General features: G+C 37.7%; 1 protein-coding gene across 1 annotated transcript in view; it reads left to right on the top strand.

The window, feature by feature from the left end:
* The window catches only part of LOC149072935 (anoctamin-7-like), a 53305-nt gene extending 44048 nt beyond the window's left edge, over positions 1 to 9257 (top strand). Inside the window, exons 10-22 of the mRNA XM_089246428.1 lie at positions 829 to 995; positions 1116 to 1198; positions 2711 to 2848; positions 2987 to 3182; positions 3410 to 3521; positions 3923 to 3977; positions 4070 to 4167; positions 4271 to 4395; positions 4655 to 4860; positions 5857 to 5990; positions 6232 to 6322; positions 6416 to 6547; positions 7691 to 9257. Of these exons, the coding sequence (XP_089102554.1) occupies positions 829 to 995; positions 1116 to 1198; positions 2711 to 2848; positions 2987 to 3182; positions 3410 to 3521; positions 3923 to 3977; positions 4070 to 4167; positions 4271 to 4395; positions 4655 to 4860; positions 5857 to 5990; positions 6232 to 6322; positions 6416 to 6547; positions 7691 to 7768 (1615 nt within the window). The 3' untranslated portion in view covers positions 7769 to 9257. The remainder of the gene's footprint in view (positions 1 to 828; positions 996 to 1115; positions 1199 to 2710; positions 2849 to 2986; positions 3183 to 3409; positions 3522 to 3922; positions 3978 to 4069; positions 4168 to 4270; positions 4396 to 4654; positions 4861 to 5856; positions 5991 to 6231; positions 6323 to 6415; positions 6548 to 7690) is intronic.
* Positions 9258 to 16856: the final 7599 nt, after the last annotated feature.

Below are 16856 nucleotides of genomic sequence, written 5' to 3'. Positions count from 1 at the left end.
TGTGGTGCAAAGCACATCGAAATTGGACCGTAGATCAGTGGGAACGGGTTCTTTGGAGCGACGAATCAAGGTTCACCCTCTACCGTTCGGATGGCAGGGTCTGGGTCTGGCGTCTGCCTGGAGAACGTCTCCTGCCAGAATGCATTGTGCCAACAGTCAAGTTCGGCGGAGGTGGAATTATGGTCTGGGGGTGTTTCTCCTGGTATGGACTGGGACCCTTGGTCCCCATTCATGGTAAGCTCAACGCCGATGCCTACTGCACTATTTTGGATGACAATGTGCTTCCTACGTTGTGGCAGTTTTGGACCCCTGTTACTTCCAGGACGACAATGCCAGCTGTCATACTGCGAGGTTAACCAAGGCTTGGTATGGTGCCAATGGGGTTCATCGAATGGACTGGCCTGCCCAGAGCCCAGACTTGAACCTTATCGAGAACCTCTGGGACGAGTTGGATCGCCGAATTAAGGGGTGCCCTACCCGTCCAAAATCGGTGAAGGAACTGACATGTCTTCTCCAAGCCGAGTGGAAGAAAATACCACTAGCCGTCACACAAGGACTTGTGGAAAGTATGCCCCGGAGGGTTCACGCTGTAATTGCCTCTCGTGGAGGCTCTACGCTACCAACTATTGATTTTGAATAAAGTTAGTTTTTCTTTTCTATCACAGGTGTCCAAATACTTATTGGTAGATAGTGTATAGTCACCAATTTTACAAATGAGTGATTTGAATAAGTGATTATTGTGTATTCCTGAGAGATCTACAAAATTTATGTTCATGGATGAAGAGAGTGATTTAAACAAATTTCTTAAATTGTTTTGTTTTTTTTCAGTGAAGAGGTCTGTGCTAGCGGGAAAAAGTTTGTGATGTGTCCTCGCTGTGAAGAGAAATATGGCTGCGAGTATTGGCATTTGAGTGATACGTGTTTCTTCAGCAAGCTTTCATACCTTTTCGATCATCCTGGAACTGTATTCTACGCGGTTTTTGTTTCTTTCTGGGGTAAATTCATTAATTAATTCCTATTAGATATTATTTTCAGGTTATATAGAGACTTTTATTTAGTCATTATAATTAGGTAATTCTCTCTTTCAAACCAACTGTATATTGTTTTCATTGCAGCCGTGACATTCCTGGAATACTGGAAAAGAAAGAGTGCAAGTCTCGCTCACCACTGGGACTGCATGGACTTTGAAGAGGAAGAGGCAATATAATCCTCTCTCACTCATATTTAAAACTTGTAACTTAGATTCTAGTTGGCATTTGGCAACAATATCTTTACAATCTGTTATCTAGATAATTATCATAGATATATTTTTATTGTAATTCAAGGAAGTTGAAATTTCCTCTTCCCCATTCCTGGCTGTTAGCACCATTGGCCGTGAAGGAAGCGGCCTAGTGTTGCGAATATTTATATCACAGAGTTAGAATAATATATATTATTTATGTTTTATTATACATATTTTATTATGTTATATTATGTATGTTTATATCTTTAGTCTATGATTTATATGTTCCGAAGGAGCGCTGTCACTTATATTTTTCGAATTTGAAATGTGAAATCGACCAATAAATTATTGTTCTGGTCGATTCCTACGACGAGACTTATTTTTATAAACGGCTCAAATTTACTTCTCGAACTTGGAAAACTACCTTTGGTTGACCACCGCTGTGTGATCGCAGGGATCAAACCCATCTTTGTGCAATGCGATGGCAGATACGACTGCTCAATGCAGTTAATAAGGTGGAAAACTTTAGTGAGAGAGAGAGACACTCTTAATTCATTGCTCTATTACTGTGTACTATGATGGCCGTGAAAGCCTAATACAGGGTGATAATAATTTAAGTTCCCGTAGTCTGAGAAGTTTTTCCTCAAAACTGATTTTATTTGAATAGCCAAATTTTTTGGATATTTTAATGAGACCATGGAAGAGAGATTTATGAAATAAAAAAATAATTCAATTTTCGACCGCCAGATGAAAAAGTGGTGCTTTTTTATTGCATTTTACATTTTCTCATGGTTCATATAGTGTATATACCAAGTTTCAATGGAATACGTCCTCCAGAACGGGCGCTATATAGGTCTGAGCAGTGTCAGTATACTGTAACTGTAAGACCAGTCGAGGAACAGGCTCTTGTCCCTTGAGGGATATACGCCTTTTACCCCGAGGGGTTGGACCACGCTGGAGAGATCTGACTGTGCCGGGCCGAAGAGCCAGGGTTCCGAGTCCCCCGGTCCGTCGCCTCCAGCCCTCGATCCCTATGATTGGAGCTCCAGGCCGTATGGCCTGGTCTTCCTACCTACATCGTCCAGAGCAAGCAGCAGCCAGCACCCCCACCACCCCGGGGCAATCCCAGGAGGAGCCCACAAACCCAGCAGACGTCAAAGCTGCCTCCAGTCACACCCCCAGAGACCCAACTCCAAAAACCCCCGGGAAGTTCTGGAAGTTTTATTTACATTTACAAGTGTCAGTATACTGAAAATACTCAGACATTACAATAAAAAAGCGCCACTTTTTCACCTGGTGGTCGAAAATTTAACTATTCTTTTTTTATTTCATAAATCTATTTCCCATAGTCTCATTAAGATATCCTAAAAATTTGTTTGTATTCGGATAAGCAGTTTTTAAGAAACTCTACTCAGAGTACGGGAACTTCAATTATAATTACCCTGAATGTTTCATTTACTTACTGTATAACATAATTTTTTGTAATAGGAAAAACCACGGCCAGATTTTGCAGCAAAGGCACCATGTGTGGAAAAAAACCCAATAACTGACATTAAGGAGCCGCATTTTCCAAAGTCTGTCAGACTGCAGAGAATGGCCGTAGGTTCCGGTGTCCTACTGATCATGGTAAGGTCTTTGTTTACGATTTTCAGCAGCAAAATTATTGATTGAAACACAAATGTTACGATTTTGAGCATCGTTAGAAAATCTAAGAAAATTATTTCTCATGATTATTCATAGATATAATTGTTCTTTTTCTTTTAGATGGCACTGGTAATGATTTTCATTGTAGCTGTAATTATCTATCGCGTCTTGGTGTCAATCTTCTTGTTTCGAACAGAGACTTTTAAAGGAACAGCTTCACTTATTGCTAGTTCGACTGGTGCTGTGGTTAATCTCATCCTCATTATGGCTCTTGGAAGGGTCTACGAGAAATTGGCCATGAAATTAACGGAATGGGGTGAGTACAATTGAACGGGAGTAAACCAGTGCAAAATTCAGTATACGTTTAGGAAGCCTCGGCTCTCGAAAATCCATCAACATCTATCCACTTTAATAAAATTAATCAACTATATATAACGAGTAAGCACCGTAAGATGGAATCTAAAACGTGCTATTCGTTTGGAAGTTTTGAAATTTTCTGATACCATTACACAAATACAATTTTCTAATGTCTTTTTCTTTCAGAAATGCACCGAACACAGACAGAGTTTGAAAATCATCTGACGTTCAAAGTTTTTCTCTTCCAATTTATAAATTTCTACTCTTCAATTTTTTACATCGCTTTCTTCAAAGGCAGGTGAGTTTCAAAAATTTGATTTGTTTCAAATACAAATACAAGGCCACAACAGACAAAATGCCCTACGAAGTGGCTGAGAAAAAGATGCCCATAACAAATATGGATGCATGTATTTCTAAAATACAGCAACCCAATTAAAAATGCAAAAAATGCAATCATAAAAACTAAAGATTATATATACATGATAAAATAAAATGCAATGCCCATTAAAAATATTTATGGTTGTCTTATCTAAGAATGGATAGCTTCTCGATTTACTTCAACATGTTTATCGTATTTCTTTCTCAAGTTTGAAATCTATCAAAAAAATCTATTCATCAATTAAAACTCATTTATTAAACATCAATCTGAAATTCCGTTTCAAAAATAATTTAAAATTTTCTGTAAAATCTGAATTTTAGATTTGTGGGATATCCTGGCCGGTACAGACAGATGTTAGGGTTGCGGAATGAAGAAGTAAGAAATTGTCAATATAAATTATGTAAATCTCAACAAAAAAAACATTGTTTTCACGACAATAATTTGTTTTCATATCGTTTTTTCCCTAGTGCAGCAATAGTGGATGCTTGATGGAGCTTGCCCAACAACTCGCGATAATAATGATCGGCAAACAAATAATAAATAACGCCCAAGAAGTACTACTTCCGTAAGAGATGTATTCTTTGATTTTTTTTATACGATTAAGGACTAGCATTATTGAAACTCCAAGCCTTTAAGTTTCTGTCTCATTGTGGGATTATCTTCTTCAGGAAATTGAAATCTTGGATACATAGGAAAAGAACCAAACTCAGTCGAAATCTAAAATTGAATCGTTGGGAGGAAGATTATCAACTTCTTGAGAACGAAGGCCTTTTCCAAGAATATCTAGAAATGGGTAAGAAATCACTCTGTAGTTTTCAGTTCTCTTTCGTAAGGGTGCGAACATAGTGCCCGCTGGTATCCGATTCGGCAAGTTCGCACCGCTACGGATTGGTTAAAAAGAACCTGAAATTCAAGTTTTTAACCAATCCGTAACGACGCGGATTTGCAGAATCGGGAACCAGTGTTCACTGTTTTCACACCCAAAAAAGAGAATTCAGCCATGACTGGATTAATCAGAATGCTCTCATTTCGTCGTTGTTGTTATTTTCTAGTGCTACAATTTGGATTCATCACAATATTCGTAGCTGCTTTCCCGCTTGCTCCTCTTTTTGCTTTGCTCAATAACTGGGTTGAAATTCGACTGGATGCACAAAAGTTCGTTTGCGAGACCAGAAGGGTGGTCGCTGAACGAGCACAAAATATAGGAATATGGTTCAGGATACTGGAAGTTCTTTCCCATCTTGCTGTGATCAGTAACGTAAGTTATGCGAAATATTTTTGTAGTGCAATATACAGGGTGTCCTGTTAGTCCTAATACGGGGTTTCCTCGCCAACCGTTCGTCGTAGACTTACTGTTTCAATTTAAAAAATGCTCAAAATGTGTTAAGGAATCACTCTGCACCAGTTCCTTGAGCGAAAATACAGTGTGCTCATAAAATACAACATCTAAATTTTTATAGGATCCCTTTGTCCCCAACTTCTAATAAAAAACGTTGTTGCCTTGTTTTTCCTGAGGCCAACAAAAAAATCCCACGTTTCTTAGTGCAATATTCACTGAGATATTTGAATTCGAAAATCTGAGATGTAATTAGAAAAGAACAGCATGAACAAGAAAAAGAATCGTTGACCGTTAGTTTAAGCCAGCGGTTCTGAACCGGTGCTCCACGGAGCCCTTGGGGTTCCGTACGCACTCCCCAGGGGCTCCGCGGTCGCTCGAGAAAAAAAAACCAGTTAATTTCAAAAAAATAATTATGAATACTTTTAAATAATAAAAATAAATCAGTAACTTTGATGAATAAGTAAAAAATATGCCTATGGGGCTCCGCCATAGAAGGTTGAGAACCACTGGTTTAGGCTGTTCTTACCCCACTTTCCTACAATTTTTGAATTCAAACATCTCAGCGAATATTGCACTTAGAAACGTGGAATTTTTTTTGTTGGTCTCAGAAGAGACAGGGCAATACTTATCTAATTGGAAGTTAGAAGACGAAGGGACTGTGTATAAAAATTTAATTTTTTTATATTGTGGCACACTATTTTCACTCTCAAAACTGGTACAGAGTGGTTCCTGAACACATTTTGAGCACATGTTAAATTGGAACCGTACACCTCTACAACGAACGGTGGATGGTCGAACGACATAACTACAGAATTAGAACAGGACACAACCTGTATACAATAATTTTCTTTCCGAAAAAAAAATCTATTATTCTGAATTTGTTTTCCTGAATGATTTAGTGAATTTACTTCACAGGCTTTTCTCATCGCATTTACTTCAGAGTTTTTGCCGAAAATGCTGTATAAATACGAGTATAATTGGGATTTGAAAGGATACGTGAATTTTACATTGGCTTGGGCACCAAATGCTACTCTTACTAAAGAGTGCAGGTGAGTGGTTGTGTACTGTTCTTTTTTTCAATCTTTATCTTCTAATCAGAAGCTCTAGCCAGGGCCCCCCCCGGCCAAGTAATTTTGCCGAGGCCCTTCAATCTGTTAAAAACTTGAATTTCAACAAGATCTCATTTTTGTGAGGGGGCCTTCCTTCTTCTCTTGAAGTCCCCGGGCCGTGCCCATGCGTTACGACATCACTGGCTCTAGCATCAAATCACATGTGATTCACTCTTTTCAGGTACTCCGACTTCCGTGACAAAGATGGCAATCTCACGACATTTTACTGGCGCTTGTTGGCCCTGAGATTTGGCTTCGTAATTTTATTTGAAGTAAGTCTTATGATGCACAAAAGTATCATGTTAATCGTTCAAATAATATACTCGTATAGCTAAATACGTCTTCATTTTCTCATCTATTTCTAGCACATAGTATTCTTCATCTGCAGACTGATAGATATGTTGGTACCTGATATCCCACCGGCGTTGGAAGCGAAGATCAAGAGAGAACGATATTTAGCAAAACAAGCTCTGGCTGATTCTGATACAATGATGAAGGTGTGTACACTGCTGTATTTTTGAGTTTTTAATGACTATTTCTTCAAAGAATTTCATGTCGTTAAATGAAGTTTGAATATGAGCTGGTATGAAATTGCAGAACATATTTAAAAATCATTCCCGGAGGTTTTTATTATCATACAGACCAACCCAGGAGACCAACTAAAAAGGACGCCGTTTTTAGTTTAACACTTCTACATGATCACAAGAATAGGAATTTCTTAATGAGTTCGAGTGGTCCCTGAGTCTGGAGATTTTTTAGACTCTCAAGGACCTAGTATAATAAAAACATTAGGAAGGGAGGCAAGTCGGCATCCAAAAAAGCATAAATAATTTTATGAAAATTAATAACTAATGAAAATAAATAATTAATGAGAAATTCTGAATTATTCAAGTACAGAATTATTGAAAATTCAGCATTTACGAAGTAAAAAATTTAAGAATTAATGTCTATTTAATAATTTTGGGGACCCTGTTTGGCTCGGGCCCATCAGTGCACCCATTAAGACGCCATTGCCTAAGAAGTACGTAAATATTTCGTTAATCGTGATACTGGAGTAGAGGGAAGACTAGCATGCCGAGTCACGTAGGTTTTCAAGTCACCAGTACTTCAATATTTCTGTCTAAGTGGTGACATAGAAGTGCAGGTCGTCGTCTCAATACTACAATTTGATAACTCAAAAATTAATGATTTTTAGATAAGTACAAAAAATGACACGTCTTGGCATGCACTTGGATGTGCTACAACTTGGAAATCACAAGTTTATGCGAAGTTATTCTTGTTTGTGTTTTTATGTAATATAAATATATTAAATATATACACTTCATTAAATGTTTAAACGTGTTTTTCTTAAAACATCTAAAGTCGGGTTATCTAATTGTAGTATTGACACGACGAGGTATTGGTAATTGAAGGAGTTTAGGGTGTAATTTTCCCACAAAAATTATCCAATAGATCGGATGTTTTGTGCTATATACAGTACTTATATAACGTCAGGTCGTCAACCGTGAAAGCCTCAAACAATATTTCAATAGTAGACTAAATTGTTATTCAGTAGTTTTTTATATTCCTCAATGGTATTCAGGTAAAGAAGAATATAAGAATTAAGCTTAAGATTTCCTTTAATCATGCTTATTTTCCAGGTTGCCCAACGAGCTGAAGATGACGACGATGAAGAAAAAGAGAGTAGTGTTCATTACCGCCCGAGAACGAAGTCTTAATACCAACACGAATGTTTTCGAAAAGGCAATTTTAGGACTTCTCAAACCCAATTAACCACCTCGTACATCCCGAAATCCTGAAATTTAAAGTCCGGTTTCATGGTTATGGAGCCAATCAGCTCGTTGATGACGCTGGCCGATGGAGATTCACGATTGCATGAAATCCTCGAAGATGTAACAAATAAGAGATCCGATTCCATCATCCTAAAGCCATTTTTTTGTTCTTTATTTAATCACTTGTTCTATGTCGGTATCAACATGTCGATTCATTTTTTTAAAATTAATTTGATGCAAGAAAAATGTAATTTCACCATGCTTTTGAAAAAATCGCATTGTTGTTAATTTAATTATAACTTAACTATTTTTACTCTAATTCCTTTGTTAAGCCGGGTCCACACCCACAGAGTTCTGCAGAAACCGGTTTTGAGGTGTAGCTGGTACAGTGTGGGTGATTTTATAACGGTTGATTTTATTGAATTCACACCCCAAAACTCGTTTTTGCTGAGTTCTGCTGGTGCGGAGGGGGGGGGGCGGCTTTAGATACACGAAATTGTAGTTACCATTTATGTCTCATTAGAAAAGCTTTGTTTGTTCGATTGTTAGCAGTTTTTGTGCTTATAATGCCTAAAATGTCATTGCAATATTTAAGTCTGTAGAGTGTGGATAGAGAGATTCCTTTTATTACTTTCTCATTATTTCAGGATTACGCAAAAAACTACGCTGACTATGCGCTTTGCAAATATTTTTAGAATGAGTATTTGGAACAAAAAATGAATACGGTAAATTATCATTATTTAAATTATTTTAGGTTCATTGAAATATACGGAGCCATTATATCCCAGCTAATTGACCAATGGAATCAATACAAATTGTGATTAATATCTAATTATTTTGGATATTGAAGTATTTGGATATATTAACATGCATGTGAAGTGATTTCTTAAATTACAGAATAGATGTTCTAACAATTATTCGTATATACGTAATTTCTCCTGAATGGAGTTCTATTAAAAATAATTCTTTCCTATGAAATTCAAATTTACATTAGATTGTTATAGATTAACTGAATATTATATTTTTATTTCATGAAAAATATTTATTATCGAATTTACAATTACGATGCATTTTTATGTGTTATTATATTGTATTCAAAATAATTTTACAGTAGCATTTTATTCTTTTAATTGTCAGTATGCTGTATGTCTCTGTGTGAGACTAATGAAAAGGGTAATTTAAAATTTTTTAGGCTTTGCTATTTGAATATTGCTAATATTTTATCCTTTAGGGACAAATCGATCTTTAAAAATTATTTGTTGTGGTTTGTGTTGTGTTTGGTTTCATTTTTCTCACTGCGCTGGACGCATGTGTTTATTTTATTTTGTTTTATTTTTGTGGCAAATACCTGGCTTCTTTGTGTGCTGATGATATGTTTCATGTGCAATATTTGGCAATGTATAACGTGTATAATAAATCACGCTTTCTATTTTAATGAGATGGATTTTTTTGTTTTTTTAATTTATTGAATCGGAATTACGGGTTGGCTAGGAAATTTACTGCCAAGGAATTAACAGGAAAAATTATAGAATGGAAAATTCATCGGAAAATGAAAACTATCGACAGCTGTTCATAACCATATGTCTTCTCACTCGCTATCTTGGTCTCACTCATGCGATCACTCTGTCAAAATTTTTCCAAGCCAAGGGTGCTCAACTTTTAGGAGTGAGCGGACCATTTCAGTGGTTTGAAAACATGTCGCAAGCAATTTTATTAAGTGATCTAGAACAGGTCACGCAGGTCACTTAAATGATCTGTATATGTGCTGCGGTTTTCTTGGGTGTTTTTTAAAGGTGCCGCGAGTCAATCAAGTGATCCGTAAATATGTTGATGCTCGTGGGTCACTTAACTGTGATGTGGAACTGCACCGCAGATCACTCAAGTGATCTATAAATGTGCCGTTTGACACTTCAGTGATGTGGGACGGCGTCGAAGGTCACTTAAGTGACCTAGAAATTTGCCGCGGGCCACTCAATGGCTCTGAAACTGCGCCGCATGTTACTCAAGTGACATTTGAATGTGCCGCGGGCCAACCAAGTGATTTGGGAATGTGCTGCTTTGTTCGTTTTCACAAAATTACGTTCAAGGTCACGGGCTACATTAGATGACTCCGAGGGCCACATTTAGCCGGTGGACCATAGGTCCAATCGTATGCTCCAAGCGATGTATCTGGGTTGTTTTCAACCATAAGAGAGGCTCACTCATTCCAACACGAATACATGTTGTGATGAACTGTTGTCTGTTAATTTTCGTTTGGATGAATTTTCCATCGACGAATTGTTTGTCAATGCGTTTTTTCGTTAATTGGTGAAGATTCACTGAAAAAATTGTATCAAAAAAGATGTATAGTAGAAGTACGTTATATCGAGTACGGCTTATAACGTGAATCTCGCTATAACGAGTGATTTGAAGGTGATTGTCAAATAGCTGATGTTAGAGAAGGACAAATCGAAAAAAAATCTAGGCGCCAAAAATTTTTTCCAAAATAATGTTTCTTTTGACTTTTTCATGTGACCCTCTTTCATGTTGGCAGATATGCTTCAAAAATTCCAAACGTTTTGGGCTGCTCTCAGTCTGCAATTTAGTAACTACACAAGGTAAATTTTAGGTGCCAATACCAATGCTTTAGTCACCATGACGACCTGGAGCCTGGGATTTGTCCACCCTGTGTTAAAGATAAAAAATATATTGGGTTATAGTGAATTGAAAATTAGGAATCATTCGCTATAACGTCAAAGGTCTTGTCAAAAATCCTAGTTTTTCCTTCTCTGTTTTCAAGAATTGATCATTATGTGGGACACTCTGGGTTCTCTCTCGAAAAATTACTCTGGGTTACCTCTAAGAAAGTATGGACACAGAAAAGTCAAATTGCTTTAAGCCCCTCTTTCCTATTTTTGGTCTCTCCCAATATACACATGGATTATGTGATGATTTTATTAGACTTTTGTCTATTTCAGTTACTAAGAAATCATGGGACCAGAACTTCAAGTCGTTTTCGAATGACTGAAAAAGTCGTGTTTTTTAAAAAAATTTCCGATTATCGGAGAAATGTTGACGAGTCAATACAGCATCAAGGCCGTATTGCGGGGGGGGGGCCCGAAATTTGAGAAAATAACGAAAAAGGAGAAAAAGATGGCCAATGGTTCCCCCCTCCGAAAGAAATTTCTGGCTGCAGGCCTGACAGCCATGGAAGTGAGCTGTAAATATAATTGAGACTTAATTGTTCGGTTGGTCGACTAAAACGCTTTGATAATACAAAATTATACGAGACCAAAAATCCAGTTTTTCACCAGAGTTCTGTTCATTGGCTATTATTAGAACAAAAAAAAAATATCTAAAAGATATTATATAATGCAGATAAAGTAGTAATTTTCTACAATGTCACATACATAACCTGACAGAGCACAAAACGGAAATTGGCTTATAACGCGAAGTCCGTTATAGTGACGATTTACCCTCGTGATCGTGAACTATCGTTACAACAAACTTGTACTGTATTTTTGAAAGAGAGTACGCGTGAATCTCTCTTTATACTTTGTATTTTTACGTCTTTCTTCCTCTTAGGCTGTCATAGTAAACAAAGGAAATTCCAGTTTTTGCCCACAAGAGAACTTACGTATTGTAGTCCACAAGTTGGGCTATCCTTTAAAAGGGAGATGCAGGTGTTGACAAACATTCAACAGGTTATGTTAAACTGAAGAAATATTCCATCGGATGACACTTTTCTTCTACTAAACACACAATAGGTTTTCTCGAGAGATAGACATCCTCTGACAACTAAGCAAACTACAGGGTCGTAGAGTACCCTCTCGGGGCCCCGGGGTAGTCATTTTCTTGGGGGCCTCTTAAAAAGGAAAAAATTTGCAAAATAAGAGTAATTTTTTTTTGAGGCACCCTTCGGCTCTGTGATCCAAGGAGGTGCCCCGGTTGCCCCAGCCTAGTTAGGCTCTTTTAAACTAGCTATCCCTTTTAAGTGCGTGCCGCGGCAAACTGGAGATATTGATTAGCAGGGCTCGGAATTTTTTATGATTGTAAGATGAAGCATCGTTGCTGATCGGTTAAAAAACTTGAAATTCAGGTTACGTTCATCAAATGACGTTTCATCTTTAGGTCATAAAAATCAGAGCCCTATTGATTAGTGTACCTATATGTGCTTTGAAGTGGTTCTTTTGTGAGTGAAAATATCTACTAAACCCAGCGTGTTTCTCTACCTATGGTCCGTGGTCCGCGACGATGGTATGAGTGGTTCGCAGGCAGACTCGATAATTAAAATTCTCACTCAATGAAAAGTCATTAAACCGTTGTAATTGATATTAGAAATATCCATGTGGGTTCAATTAATACTTAGGTTGACTATACATCGAGGGAAATGCGGGAAATGATGATCGTAAATACAGAATAATTTCGCGAAAAAATTCAATTTATTGCGTTAAATGTAATTTTCTAGTTACTTCTAAAACCTCTGAAGTGCGGGAGAAATAAAAAGGGCTGCTATAAATCACAATAAGCATAATACAGGGTGTTTCAAAAAGAATCACCCGATTTGAAATGCGTATATTACGAAAAATATTGAACACATGGACACTTAAGATTAATTTTATATTACATGGCTAATCATAAAGTTTTTTACAAGCCAAATTAAAGGTGCTCCTTGGGATGCACGGCATATGTCTATACGGTAGTCAAATTCGTCCCAAACTTTTGCAAGCATGTTTGCATCCAATGCGAGTGGATTTCTGTGGACTACGTGCGAAACTCTGTCGGATGCTCTCCACATTTTCGTCTGACATGCTGGGACGGCCAGAGGAATTTCCCTTTGAGCAGACAACCCGTGTCTCGGAATTGTTTATACTATCGCCTAATGCACTGAGCGGTAGGAAGTTCAACACCAGGGCATTGTCGAAGAAAAGCCCGATGAACAGCTGTTACGGACTCACACTTCGCGAGGCTCAGAGCACAAAACGATTTCTGTTGTGCAGTCACCATCTTGACAAACACCGAAGTGGCGGCCGAAGAAAGAGCGTTAGCGCTGCCTGCGGCAACTGCGTGAAACTCGAGATTTCCCTCTTTCTATCTATGCATCATTCGATCAAGACGGATTAAAAGCTGAATAGTTATGTTGATTTTTTAAATCGTGTGATTATTTTTGAAACACCCTGCATATTTCACGAAAAAAATAATCAAATTTTGTCAGATATATTTCATTGAGAAAAGTACTATAAACTGGGATCTTAAATAGGATAAAATACCAGACATAACTAATATTGTCATCAAAAATGTTGCCGAAAGTAGGCACAATTATTAATTTTTCCTAAAATTGCTGAAAACTGCGGAAAAAACGTTGAACCTGACAAATATGTGAAATGTGAATGTGTATTATATGTGTGTTATATGTGTGTGTGTATTATATTTTTTTCCCATAATTATCCTAATAAAATACTGTATTATGAAAACGTTCTGCATTCACGACTTTAATAAATATTACAAATTTAAATAAAAGCGCATCATTGAAAAATGGAATAAATATATAAAAAAATCGGAGCACAAAAATTACAGGAATGTTCCGGACGCAAGTGGTCCGTAAAATCGTTTCCGATATTTCCCTGGTCCTTGTGTTCCGAAAGGTTAAGAAACGCTGCTCTAGTGAATATATGAATGCCCTGGGATATTTTAAGGTGGGAGGCACAAGTGAAAATCGAGTGAAAGACTGCAGAGGCGTGCGCAAGGAGGTACCCGTGCCCCCCCCCCCCATAATAAATTCAAAATATTTGTAAATATTTTCGAGGAATAATTAAAATATTGAAAAGAAAATACAGTATAACTCCTCTTAACGGTCACCCCTGTTTTACGGACAAATAAAAATTTCCCGGCAAAAAGCCTATTTAAATAATGTATAGTATTTTGAACTCATGTTTAACGGTCACCCTCAGATACGGTCACGGACACCATTTTCATCATTCATTACATTAGACCGAAACCCCTGTACGGACACCAATAATTGAAATTTTGGTTTGAATTATGCTCGCTAGAGGGCAGCAAAAGTTCTAATATATGATCAACTGTTTTATATATTTGGGTACTTTTGAATGAAATTTTGGCTTCAAGTTTGTAAATGTTTGACAGCTCCGATGTCCGTTTAGAATCTGAAATCACGTGTTGCTGCTTGTGTGCTCGTATATTTTACATTATTCCACGGTGTTTAATACCGCCAATTCTAGTGAAATCATCACTCTCTATCACTAAGACAAAAAAATTGATTTCTCAAATACAGTGAAAAACGTAAAATTGGAGTTCATGATCGTGCAAATTAATTTAATGCATTGATTAAATACATGGCCCCCACAAGGGTGGGGCTGACAGGGCTCCAACCCTGGGGCCGGGACAAATACCATCATTTGTTGATTTTTTATGCTATGAATTCACTATAGAAGGGCCCGTGAAAAAGTCCGGCTTTGGGGCCCGCCAAAGATCTCAGCCTAGGGACACTACTCTAGGATGTTTTGGAGGCCATGATTAAATACGTTATCCTGTAAACACAATGACAGAAAGTCATCAATTTAATCTCGAAGCTAAAAATACATTTTTTTAAGGAGTTGAAATACATAGCAAAACCCACCAAAAATCGATTGATCAGTTTTCCAAAAGATGTAAATTCAGTATGTAAACTTCGTACAATATTTCATTTGTAAATTCTAATTGCATATCTGTGCAATAATTATGTATTCTCATGACTTTAAACGCATCTCATATTGTCAGAATTTCATTCATATTCAAATAAAGAACCATTTAAGTTATTTTGTGTAAATATTTTTTAAACTTCTAAAAACTTGTGTTATTAATTAAAATAATACAGTTTAAATACGAACCCCCGATACGGTTACCCATCTTTTACGGACAATTTTTTTACCCGCAAGTGTTCGCAAAAGAGGGGTTTTATTATATATTTATACACTACCTTAATCAATTTCTGTTAATTTAAAATGCTTTTTTTAAAGTTAACTAAAAATTTCATTGGAAAAGGCTATTTGAGCCCCCTCCAAAGGTCAATCCTGCGTACACCGCTGAAAGAGGGGGGCATGATAGATGTTTAATAGGGGCCACAGAGAATTCTGACGGGGAAAAAGTGTAGATGAGTAGAAATGAAGCATTTGCATGAAATATGGTGGAGAAACGTTTGTCCACTTTCAGGCCGGTATTGCACTATAAAAGTTTGATAAAATACCTTTTATAAAACTCAAAAAATCCAATCAATAAAGCTCATAGGTTACATTCGAGCAAATGCAACCGATAACCTTATTGGTTGAATTTTTCAAAGTTTTATAAAAGAACTTTCAGAAAACTTTTATAGTATAATCCCGGCCTTAGAATCGAGTAATTATACCGAAGGGATCCAGAAATTGACCTCATAAAATTTCTACAAACCATGAACTTGCTCAGGAATCAAATTCATGAGCAGAAAGTTGTCCTGCTCCTGGATATAAGGGTAGTCCTTGTTTGAGGCAAGGGCAAAATATGGTCCAAAGGGAGCCATAGGTAAAATAATGTCAAGAAACATTGGGTTAAAGCCCTTTCAGCCTCTCTTCTATGTAAAAGACGTGGTACTCTAGAACAGTGTTTCTTAACCTTTTTCAGCTCATGCCCCCCCCCCATGGATCACATTTTTTTCTCGTGGCCCCCTGTCCTATTCAGGGCACCCCCCCCCCTCTACCCTCATTCAAGAGTGAGATACTTTCTATTTTTTCTTATGAATGGAATTTTAATAAATCAGATCAATCTCTGGAATCCTGGCTAGGCACGGATTCAAAAATGGTGGATTATCATCCCTCCCAGGAGTCAAATTATATGGTAAAAAATGGTCTGTGCAAAATACGGGACGATCCAACGAACCTGCACGGTAAATCGACCCTCCCAGCACATCAAATGTTGCTCTGGCGGCCCTCCATACTTAGCTGGAAATAACAGCTTACACATGAAAATCATAGTACCAAATCCCATATAGTGCAGTCCCCTCCCATTATAGACATGAAGACACGGATCATGCCCACATAGACCCAATGGTTAAGATACCCCTGGTTCTACGGACGGATCTGATGAATTCTGAAAGTGGTAATATTTTTCAACCATGTCTCACTTTTAAACCTTTTCTCATCACAGCTCTCTATAACTCCCTTCACCACCTGTCGTGGATCACCTTTCTTCTGATTTTCTCCCGTGCCCCCCCCCCCCCCCTAGAATATCCCAGGACCGCAAGGGGGCCATATGGCCCCAGGTTGGGAACCACTGCTCTAGAACAGTGTTTCTTAACCTTTTTCAGCTCATGGCCCCCCCGACGGATCACATTTTTTTCTCGTGGCCCCCCGTCCTATCCAGGGCCCCCTCTACCCTCATCCAAGAGTGAGATAATTTCTATTTTTTTTTATTATGAATGAAATTTTAATAAATCAGGTCAATCTCTAGAATCCTGGCTAGGCACGGATTCAAATGATGGATTATCTTCTCTCCCAGGAGTCAAATTATATAGTAAAAACGGGTCTGTGTAAAATACGGGACGATCCAACGAACATGCACAATAAATCGACCCTCATCAACCGTTGCTCTGGCAGCCCTCCATACTAAGCTGGTACTAGATTTGGTACTATGATTTTCACATGTAAGCTGTTCTTACATATGAAAATCATAGTACTAGGCCCATAAGGCCCCCTGTGGTCCTGGGATATTCTGAGGGGCCAAAAATGAGATCTAGTTGAAATTTTCGAGAGTAAACATGCACATTTGCCTGATTACAGCATCAGGAAAATCACTTGACCCGGGGGCTCATGATGATCTTTAGAGGGCCCCAGCTTGAGAACCACTGTTCCAGAAGGTCGCAAAATAACAAATCCCGCCCTTATAAAAATCTCAATGAAGCAAATTGGAAATGATTGGAATGTAGGTGCGAGATATGTTGAGGTTATTGTAAATTACCCAATTTTTTCTTCCATATCAGATCACCCACGAAGGTTAACGAGTATCATTTTCAAGAAAAGTAAAGAAT

This window comes from Pholcus phalangioides, unplaced genomic scaffold (assembly GCF_987345545.1).
Source record: "Pholcus phalangioides strain wild (caught in Gottingen) unplaced genomic scaffold, Ppha-v1.0 ptg000017l_1, whole genome shotgun sequence".
NCBI lineage: Eukaryota > Metazoa > Arthropoda > Arachnida > Araneae > Pholcidae > Pholcus > Pholcus phalangioides.
This window is presented reverse-complemented; position numbering and strand designations above follow the sequence as displayed.